This window comes from Stigmatopora argus, chromosome 7 (assembly GCF_051989625.1).
Source record: "Stigmatopora argus isolate UIUO_Sarg chromosome 7, RoL_Sarg_1.0, whole genome shotgun sequence".
In the NCBI taxonomy this organism is placed as follows: domain Eukaryota; kingdom Metazoa; phylum Chordata; class Actinopteri; order Syngnathiformes; family Syngnathidae; genus Stigmatopora; species Stigmatopora argus.
The window spans coordinates 2,769,648-2,781,218 of NC_135393.1; the positions used below are offsets into that span (position 1 = coordinate 2,769,648).

Sequence of the window (11,571 nt, forward strand, 5' to 3'; positions counted from 1 at the left end):
TGATTCTCGGTTGAATCTTCAACCTCCTGACCAATTTTCTCTCAGCAGCAGGTGATAGCTTGCAATCAAAATCAAAAGCCTTTATTGTCATCATACACAGCTGCGTATAACGAAATTGGTGGTGCTACTCCACAACGTGCGTTTTCCCAATAAAAAAACATAAATAGTAATACAAAAGTATAAAAAGTCACATCCCGGCTAGGTAAATTCTAAAATATTGCACAATCTAAGATATTGCACATTTTTATTGCACAGAAGGGATTGTGTGTCGTGCTAACGCAAGTTCAGAGTCCTGATGGCTGTGGGGGAAAAACTGTCCTTAAGTCTATTTGTCCATGCTTTGTGGGTTAGCGTCTGCCAGAGGGCAGCAGCTGGAACAGTTTGTGACCAGGGTGGTATTGGTCCCTGACAATGTTCCTGGCTCTGCTGAGGTAGCGAGGCTGGCAATGTCATCCAGTGAGGGCAGAGAGCAGCCGATGATCTTCTGGGCAGTGTTGATCACTCTCTGCATGGCCTTTCTGTCTGCTGCCGTGCTTCCAGCGTATGATCACAGGCGGAAGTGCAACAGGCCTATAATCATTCAGGCTGTCAATGGTTGGCTTTTTAGGGACAGGGATAATGGTGGCAGATTGAAGAATTGAAGATCTTTGTGAAAACACCAGTCAGCTGGTCAGCATAGGCTTTGAGCACCTTCCCAGGTACTCCGTCAGGGCCAGCATCCTTCCTGGTGTTCACAGTCCACAGTACCTGTCTCACTTCATGTTCCTGAAGCTCCAGTGTACTGCTGCAGGGTGGTGTTGGATGTGTTGAGACAGGGTCTGATTTGTCAGTCTCAAAGCGGGCAAAGAAACCGTTCCTCTGCTAGTGAGGCATCTGCGTTAACAGACACATTATTATCATTGTAATTGGTAATGTGTCGTATTCCCTGCCACATCTTGTATGGTTTATTTCCTGTGAAGTCCTCCTCGATTTTCCTTGTATATGCTGCCTTGGCCTTTTTAATGCCTCTCTTCTGCTCTGCTCCGGCAGCGCTGTATTTTACCTTGTCCTTAGACCTGAAGGCGGTATTACGGCATTTGATGAGTGCCTGTCTCACTGGTCATCCAGGGTTTTTGGTTAGGAAAAACCTGTATCCGTTTATTAACAGTGACGTTGTCCGTGCAGTTGTTGATGTAGGAAAGTACAGTGTCCGTGTAGTCCTGGAGGTTGTGGTGTTCAAAAAGTTCCCAAATGGTGCGGGAAAAACAGCTGAGCTTCTGCAGCTGAGAAAGGGCGTCTTTGGGCCATGTTTTTATTATCTTTATTTGTGGCCTTGTTAGTCTCCGGAGAGGAGGATATGATGGGGTGAGGGACAGGCAGAAATGGTCTGATCCAGCAAGGTGAGGGTGGGGTGTGGCTCTATAAGCATGTTTGATATTAGAAGTTCCTGACAAAGCTGTTGGTAGCAAGCTGAAGTTCCAAATCGTCCATTTTGTGGGTGATGGATCTGGCGTTGTTCAAGAAGATACTCTGAAGCAGTGCTCGGTGTGGTTGCTTCCTTATCTTAGCAGCTAGGCCCACCCGGCAGCCGCACTTTTGCTTTCTTTCCCTTCGCCGTCTCCGTAATATTCTGAGCATGCTGACTATCCACGGAGATCCCAGTGGTCTCGAGATGTCCTCGGGGATATTCTAGGTCCGTTGGTAATCTGTTGTGATGGATATATGGCATCTCCTCCCGAGAGTAATTAAATCCTGGCGACTGTAGAAAAAGTTTGCCTCGCAGATGTTAGTAAATAACGATAAGATTGAGAAAACAAGGCACCAAACTGGAGAGCATAGAGCCACTGCATCCGTGCACGCCGCCATCTTGCTTTTTCTTCCTGATCGTGGCAGTGACAAAACAGTGCCATGCACTTTATACTTACAAACAATTTTTTACACTATTGCTCTTGGGACCTGCAGCTGATTTGAAATGGCTCCAAGTTACTTTCCTGACTTGTTCAAGTCAAGGATTCGCTTTTTCAGATCCATCCTGAGCTCCTTTGACTTTCCCATTGTAGCGTTTGTGGGCGTTTGCATCCAATGAGCCCTATTTAAATGGCCTCAGAGAAGTCACCAGCTGTAGTCACTCATAATCACTCACAAGAAGTTAAGAGGCCATGCTATGAAGCTCATTTCACTGACACAACTTTCTAAGTCACCAAAATTGCTAATTTGTGTTGCTGTATGTATATTTTTGACCCAGCAGATTATAGCAGATAATAAAGTCATAAAAGAACCAAACTTCATGAATGTTTTTGTGACAAAGAAGTATCTGTTCCAATCACTCTCTCAGAGAAAAATCTGAGTTGTGGAAATAACTGGAAACTCAAGAGAGCCATGACATTATGTTCTTCACTAGTGTGTGTAAACTACTCACACCTAGGGGCAATTTAGAGTGTCCAATCAGCTTACCATGCATGTTTTTGGAATGTGGGAGGAAACCAGAGTACCCGGAGGAAACCCACAGGCCCGGGGAGAACATGCAAACTCCACACAGGTGGACATGACCTGGATTTGAACCCAGGACCCCAGAGCTGTGAGGCCGACGCGCTAACCACTCGCCCCACCGGGCTGCTCTAAATATATATATATATATATATATATATATATATATATATATATATATATATATATATATATATATATATATATATATATATATATATATATATATATATATTATTTATATATATATATATATATATATATATATATATATATATATATATATATAGTTTCTCTCTACTGCAGAAATGTTTTAATTTCTTGCAGCTGGCCAGGAGTTGAAAGCCTGTCATGCTCATTGAGCGTGACATTTGCAGATGTGTTGCAAGACTTTTATGGCTTAGCTAAGGTGCTTACGAGTACCCGTTTTTTGTCACTGAATCATGAAAAATCTGTTTCAACCACTATTTTTCCTAAAGAGTGCCATTATTGAAGATGATTTTCATACACACAAATATATTGTTGTGATTTATAAGATTCAGATCAGCTAAAAATGTCCAGTTGAGTGTTTGCACAGCTGTAGAGCATTAACTTTCACTTTTATCACTTCACTCGATGATATTTATCCCCCTATGGGAATAATAACTATTAGTTCATGCTGTGTGTTTATGTGCATTTGTGTTCACATCACTGGGTCTCAGTCTTCCAATTCTTCAATTTGATTTTTCCAATTTTTAAAATGTTTCTTTTGGTTTCAAAGAAATTTCTTTGGGCAACGGATGCTTCATAACGCCAATGCAGTGTTGAATTCATGTCTACAATATACCTGATTTATATAGGTCAGGGGTCTCCAAACAATTCCACAAAGGGCCCCAGTGGCTGCAAGATTTTATTCCAACCAAACAAGAAAACACCTTTCTGACCAATCTGGACTCTCACAAGTGTGACCAGTTGATTGTAGTCATTTGGTGCTTGTTTTAGCAGAAATCTGATTAGTCTGACTGTCTGTGCTGGATCATAACAAAAACCAGGACCCACAGTGGCCCTTGAGAACCGGTTTGGTGACCCCTGATATTGGTCATCAAAAACACATTGGCTCACATGTAGACTAGAAGCAAACTGAGCAAGAGCAACCCGTGATGATGGTTAAAAGTAACACATACATTTTTCCATGAGTTTATGTATCAAGAAAGAAGATACAAGTTTAGAATATCACTGAACACATACTGTGTTGTGTATGTAATGAAAAAGAGTATAAGACGACCCCTCTTTTTCAAGACTCAAGTTTGAAAAATGACTTTTTGAACCCCAAATTCATTTTTATACACAAAATAATGACAGTACATCTGAAAAAAATGATTACAACAATAAAATTTGAGAAAAAGCATGTTATTTTGCCCCATTCAAATCTTGCAAAAACAGTCTATCACATCTTAATATCTGAACATTTAAAAATGTAAACTAAAGTGCAATGACATTTTAAATGAAAGGCTTCTGTTTTTTAAATGTAAATTAGCCAATCTACTGTGATAAAACAACAAAATTGCAATAACTGCACTAACTCGAGTTCTGCACATAGGAGGACCTAATCTAGACTAATTTCTTATTTTGTACTTGAACTAAAATTTAAGAAGTTTCACTGCTAACCACTTTAGTCACTTTTTGTACATGACTACTTATTTTGTGACCACTTATTCATGTTGACTACTTTATTAGTAGTAGTTATGATTGCACTTCATGGTGAAGCTTCAAATCTAATTATACTTGTATAATGACAATTGTTAGGTTCACCAATAGGCATTCCCAAATGCATGCACAAATAAAAGAGACAGGACAATAATCTGTGAAATTCTTGCAAGAGAGAATCGAAGCGACTCGCCTTCGTCCAGGTTCATTCTGGCGTTACACGCATCTTTTTCCTGTTTATTAGCTTCAAGGACCCTAGTTACAATGGACATCTCAGCTCTCAAGGGAGGGGTGGGAAAACATGTCACTATTTCACATTGCGGTTTAAAATTGCAAAATGGATCTGTAATTCATTTATTCATTTTCTGGACGGCTTTATCCTCACTCGTGGGTCGTGGGGTATGCTGGACTTCTGGCCAGAGGCGGGGGACACCCTAAATCGGTGGCCAGCTGATTGCTGGACACAAGGAGATGGACAACCATTCATGCCACACTCATACCTCGGGGCAATTTTTAGTGTCCAATCAGCCTACCATGCATGTTTTTGGAATGTGGAAGGAAACCGGAGTACCCGGAGAAAACCCATGCAGGCCCAGGGAGAACATGCAAATTCCAAAACCGAAAGCACAACACATGATTGGTTTGATACCAACAAACCAAAGCCAAAAACAATTTGCCAACTCGTCTACCTCTCCTCTCACACCAGTCAGACATTCAGTGCATTTCGGGATAGCCCAGAAAACACAGCACTCAACACAACATGAGGCATACAGGCAACCAGATTTCTTACTTTACTATCCATTTAAGTTACGTGATCAGAATTTGTTTTACTTTGACTGTCAGTGGCATAAGGTATGTGTGACCACAATACTGAACATTAACATTTTCACACAATGCTTTAATAACGGATAAGGCACGAACATGTTGAAGTTAAAAATGTTGCACATTCGTAACCCAAGGACTCCCTTCAAAATTAGGTTGAAAAAAATACTGTTAGTAGTTTTTGAATTTTTGTTCAAAACCTTGTAAACTAACCTCTAAACTGTAGTCAGAATATTTCAATTCTCCCTGTCTGCATTCTACAGTGCCAAGCTGAAGAGCAACAGGGAAGTTTGCATCAATCCGGAAACCAAGTGGCTGCAGCAGCACTTAAAGAATGCCATTAACAAGTAAGAATTACAAAGACAGATATGAATTGTTGCAACTTAAATCTACACAGTACAAAAATAAAAGCTTGCATTTGGGTATTGTAAAAAGCTTGAATTATTAGCTACAAGCAGGGGCTTTACCTGGCCCCCCTGCTGTTTAGAACCAGAAGACAATTGTTGCGCTATTAAAAAATATCTTTTGAAAAATGGGTGTTTAACAATTAAAAGTCAAATTCAATCACTAGTCTATTAGGATCTGACAGCTGTTTTTGGGCACCATAAAAAAAATTCAACTCTCTACGTTGCACGGTTTGGACAAACGTAGCGAGAATCTTAACATACACACACGCGCTCCATATGATTTGCTGTGCGCAGAGAAGACGAGAGTAGTGCGCAATTGCGCACGCGCGCAGCTTAGAGGGAACATTGCTGCCAACCCTTTATCATGGCGAAATGACCAGGCTGTGGCAGAGCCACTCAACAAGCCAAAGTAAAAAAGAATCACGATTTTTTAAAGATAGAATGACTGTCAGAGTATGTGCAAAGAGAAGAACATGCGGTGAAATTGAATGAGAAAGGTTTCCTCTGCAGAACATGCAGCGAAGCTAAAGTTCTGAGCGAGTTTTCCGATGGAAAAAAATATTGGATATATTATAAATGGAAACTTGACTATCTCAAGTGACCCATTTAGTAGACAAGTCATTTGAATGAGAATGTGAAGTGAGAAGGATAGACGTGACAAAATAGGTAAAATTTTAGTGAGATTTGTGCATATTCTAGTGACATTTATTAAGATGTTTTATTCATAGATATTAATTATTAAATTTTGTAATGACTAGATCATTTTTGGGTAGTAGACACATACCCGTCAACCTCGGCCAATTGCTCCCCTTATAATGATTGTAATTCCCCTATAAAAATAAAAAAAACATACAAATGCAGTGTGGTACATATTTATTCACATCGGGCACACTTAAAAGTCTAAAATTTTCTCCAAAGTGGACAGGGTGCCCAATCAATATGCACCAATTCAAGATTCTGTAAATGTCGCTGTATGACGCTGACAGCTTTACTGTCTGGGTAAATTGGTTGCTGACGTTTATATAGTGAAAAGGCGTGGCCGGATGATTCGCCTAAAGACGTTTCGCCGACGGACGTTTGACAGACGGACAGGTCGCCGAATGGACGTTCCACCGAACGGTCAATCGGCCGAACGGCTGACACATTGGAGGGGTTTTTCACCGAGCACAGTGCTCTGTGGGCGGACAGGGGTGACACATGCCCCGCTGGAATCCTGAGCACCATATTTTTTTTCTAAGCGTGAGCACCACACACATCGGCGGCGTTTTTTCCTGAGCGTAAGCAAGGATAGTGACATATGAGCGGATTGGGTTGGCTGATGCCCCGCTGAAATCCCGAGCTCCATAAATTTTTCAAAGTATGAGCACCACACACATCAACGGTGTGTTTCCCCAGTGCCTATCCAACATTTGATGTCGCAAATACAAATACTAGTATTTGTATTTAATCATTAAACGCTGTTTTCGGCTGGATTTGACTGAATTTGAGAGCATTTTGAGCCGTTTGGCGAATGGCTCTGTTCTTAAAATGGCCGACAAGCGACGACGTCGAGCTCTGTTGCCTCACAACGCGCATCGGACATCTAGTCTGTATACACGAAGAATATGTGAATTTCCTTTGTCTTCTTTTAAATAAAATACAATACTAGTATTGTATATACAAATACTAGTATTTGTATTTAATCATTAAACGCTGTTTTAAGATGGATTTTGAAAAATTTCTGGAGCTGCAGAAATTCAGCGGGACGTCGTCCAACCCAGTCCGCTCACGGCGCACTATTCTCGGATAGGCTCGGGGGGAACCCCCGCCGATTTTTAAAGTGCTCAAACTCGGGAAATATATGGAGCTCGAAAATGAAACTCAGCATGTGTCATTAAAATCCGCCCACGAAGCACTGTTCCCTGGGAGAAACCCCTCCGATGACTGTAGGGATATGATTTACCTACTCGGCGGGCCGGATTAAAAATCCTAACGGGCCGTATATGGCCCGCGGGCCGAGGTTGCAAAACATGTACACACACGATCCGGGGGCGGGACGAGCGCGCCGGCGAAACCTCGGCTCGGCCGAAGCTCCGTTCGGCCGATTGACCGTTCGGTGGAACGTCCATTCGGTGACCTGTCCGTCTGTCAAACGTCCATCGGCGAAACGTCTTTAGGCGAATCATCCGAGCACCGTGAAAAGGGCAGCAGTGTGAAAGGGGAATTTGCATGCCCATTTCATGCTTAAAGCATGACAATATTAGCAGTCGATGATGACGTTTTCGTCTGCTACCAGTGACCGAGACAATCCAGAATAGAGCCGAAATGGGTAAAACGAGATCGGTTTTCACAAAAAACATACTTTAAATAAATCCAAAAGTTGTACATACAGTGTAGATAATTTGAAATGATCAAAATACGTATAAAATACGGGAAAAACGTATACGTTGACAGGTATGTAGACATGAACCTGCTTATGGCAGGTGTGGTACTGGTGTTTACCCATAGCTAGCAATTGTGATGTTGCTCACACTGGGCCTCAGTGTGCTCAGGTAGGTTGTCTGTATGCCGAGACATGAAAAATTAGAGGGAACATTGCCCGCAACATTTTTGAGGATGCGTGGTATGGAAGATGAATATGAATGAATGAAAAAAAGGGAACAAAAACAGGCAACCTTTTATTTTGTCTTTATTTCTAAAATGTACTTTTTCCTTAGAGAGTTCATGAAAATTAAAAAGTAAATGTTATCCCTTTCATTTTTTTCATGAATTACTTTTCTTATCCGCTTATCCACACTAAGGTCGCGGGGGTGCTGAAGCTTATCCCAGCTGACTTCGGGCACCAGGCGGAGCCTGAATTGGTAGGCCAGCTAATTGTAGGGCACGACAAGACAGACAACCATTCACGCGCACACTCACACCTAGGAGCAATTTAGAGTGTTCACCCAGCCTACATGCATGTTTTGTGTTGTGGGAGGAAACCGGAGTACCTGGAGAAAATCCACACAAACCACTTGTCACCGGGCTGCATCTTTATTTTGTTACATTTTAAATATTGAAAAAAAAGGAGTTGCGATGGGTTGGCCCGGTGGAGCAAGTGGTTAGCGCATTGGCCTCACAGCTCTGGGGTCCTGGATTCAAATCCAGGTCACGTCCACCTGTGTGGAGTTTGCATGTTCTCCCCAGGCCTGCATGGGTTTCCTCCAAGTCTTGACAGTTTGGTGGATGAGTGGTTAGCATGTCGGCCTCGCAGCTCTGGTGTCCTGGGTTCAAATCCAGGTTGGTCCACCTCTGTGGAGTTTGGATATTCTCCCCGGGCCTGCGTGGGTTTTATCTGAGTACTCCCAATTCAGGGTGTACCCCTCTGGTCTAAAAGTCAGCTAGGATAGGCTCCAGCACCCCTGCAACCCTTGTGAGGATAAAGCGGTCTGGATAGCAAATTATTTGGTTAATTTAAATGTAATATTTTTAATTATTTTCATTAAATTATTATTTGTTTAAATGTTTTATAAAGACACAAAAAAATAGAATTAGTCTGATGATGATTGAAATAAAATGGCTTCAGCATTATTTCATGTATCTGAGAGTTGTTAGCATGCACCAATGTGTCCCCACGATATGACAAAATTACTTCAACATTTTTCTTTCACAGGGTGAAGAAGTCAAGAAGACGTAACAACAACAAAAATCTAGCTTGAGGCATGTCTTCCATTTGGTCCGACACCCTCAGATTCAACCTGTGTACCTCTTTCCCACTGCTATGGATGTATGTAAACACGCTGTATTTACTTCTCTGGACTGCTGGCACAAAAAGCACTTCACTGCCAATCTGTGCGACCCACCAAAGGCCTCTCCGGACACCCACGGAGCCCGCTCAGCCCCCACATATTCCCTCCACAGTAGCACCAAGTGCAATTAAAGCCTGGTTTGGATGATGTACACAAGTGAGTGAGTTCTGGCTGATCAGCTAAAATTAAACACTGGGGGGAAATTCTGTTGAATTAGAATTTTAATGAGTATAACTAAAATTGGCATGCATATTCGAACATTGCAGTCCGCTACTGTTTACCATACCTTTTGAAAAAAATATTGGAAAAAAAAACAGTTGAACAAACTTTCCACTCATGCCTGTTTCTTATCATTGTATGTTAATACAGTGGTACCTCATTTATTTTCTGAACCGCTTTATCCTCACAAGGGTTGTTGGGGGGTGCTGGAGCCTAACAGGCAGGAGGCGGGGGACACCCTAAATCGGTGTCCACGAGGAGAGAGACAACCATTCACGCTCATACTCATAAATAGGGGCAATTTAGAGTGTCCAACCAGCATACAATGCATGTTTTTGGAATGTGGGAGGAAACCGGAGTACCAGGCCGCCACAGTGGTACCTCAATTTATGAATCTAATTGGTTACAGAAGTGGTTTTAAAACTTAGAATTAAGTAAGTAGACACATATTTTACATAGAATTTGCACAAATTTCATATTTTTAAATATTTTTCCTTGAGAGTCATACTCTGAGTATAAAAGAAAAAGTACATGAAAATGTGTTCATTTTTTAGTAATTTCAACATGTTTAATGTAGAAAAAGTGAATTCTTTTGACATGTTCAAGCTGTTGCTAATCAATGAGTATGCCTCCAGGAGTCTAATGGGGAAAAAATACGATTAAAATGCCACAGTGCTGACGTGACATTCCTATTAGTGTGTTCGGGACTCAGCTCTCTCACCAGGGGGTTCCATATTTTACCTCACAGGTTAGCGGAGAGCCATATGCACCTATCTAAAGAGCCACATATGGCTCCCGAGCCATAGGTTCCCTACCCCTGGTCTGGAATGTCTAGTCAGGTGTATTCTTGGCTTAAACATATCAAATTGACATTGTTAAACTAATCAACAACCAATGATAGGGTGAGACATATTCTTTGTAAAGGTCTCAGCCATTCTTATTTGAGTGGTTTATTCTGTTAATTCATGCAAAACTATAAGCACCCATCAAAATGTAATGCAGAAATGATAATTGAACTTCCGGGTAGTGTCCCCCAGTTCTGAGAAAAGTGATGAATTTTTTTTGGGGTGTATGTGGGATGTATGTGTAAGCAGCTTTTACTGAGTGAACATATCACTACACAGTAGAGACCAAATATTTATTGAGTGCAAGAGGCAACAAGATGTAAACTCAATTAAGAATTGTGAGTTGCAAATCAAGGTTAAGTTTTGATTGTTTTTAGATGACAGCAGAAATTGAATTAGCAGTTAAAGAGGGTTGACAGCAAATAATCAAATGAGAGATTCTGGGAAGGTACCATAGTATATCGAACAGTTAATTAAGGTCTAAAAGGGAATGGTAAACAGAACGTGGTGATGATGTTTAATTTGAATGGAAATACTTGTGCTTGACCCCTTTATTGTCATATGTGTATTAATGTTACAGTTTCTATTTCCATATTGTGTATTACCTCATTGAAAGCTTTCTGAACATCGCACATAGAATTCATTCATTTATTTTCCCTACCATTTATTTTCACAACGATCACGGGAGATGCTGCAGCCTATCCCAGCCAACTTTGAGAACCAGGCGGGGAACACCCTGAATCTGTGGTCAGCCAATCGCAGGGCACAAGGAAATGGATAACTATTCACGCTCACACTTCTACCTCGGGGCAATTTAGAGTGTTCAACCAGCCTGCCATGCATGTTCTGGAAACAGGAAACAGGAGTACCTGGAGAAAACCCAGGCAAGCCCAGAAAGTCAGAACCCATCTGGGATTGAATCCTCAATCTCAAAATGACGCCCTAACGACTCGTCCACAGGGATGCCCCAACATACAATATAGGAAAAAATATTAAATGAAGGTTCAAATGTCACAAACCCTAAAAGAATGGTTTACATTTATTAATGAAAATTTTAAGCATTTATTACAAAACAGTCGCAAACATATTCCAGTTGCAGTAGAATATATATATATATATATATATATATATATATATATTTTTTTTTTTTTACAACGTTAAAGGATAGCTAAGCTCATTAAATTCTGACCTAATTGTTTCTGTTCTCTCTGCTTCTGTGGTCGTTTCCCATGTGAAAATTTTGTTGTCCGTCTTGTTTAATCCATCCAACACATAGAGAATTAAAGATAATAATATTGTGTAGTAATTGAAAACTTAAGTTCACTCCAACCACACCAAACACTTGATTAGCTTGTAAAA

The 11,571-nt window shown here is 41.0% G+C and overlaps 1 protein-coding gene across 2 annotated transcripts in view; it reads left to right on the plus strand.

Moving 5' to 3' along the window:
- cxcl12b (chemokine (C-X-C motif) ligand 12b (stromal cell-derived factor 1)) overlaps positions 1 to 11,299 on the plus strand; it is a 23,902-nt gene extending 12,603 nt beyond the window's left edge. The window contains exons 3-4 of one of the 2 annotated variants that reach the window (XM_077605387.1): positions 5,238 to 5,321; positions 9,013 to 11,299. In XM_077605387.1, the coding sequence (XP_077461513.1) occupies positions 5,238 to 5,321; positions 9,013 to 9,058 (130 nt within the window). In that variant the 3' untranslated portion in view covers positions 9,059 to 11,299. Of the gene's footprint in view, positions 1 to 5,237; positions 5,326 to 9,012 lie in introns of those variants that run through there. The other variant, XM_077605388.1, reaches the window with a different exon arrangement.
- The last annotated feature ends 272 nt before the right edge of the window (positions 11,300 to 11,571 follow it).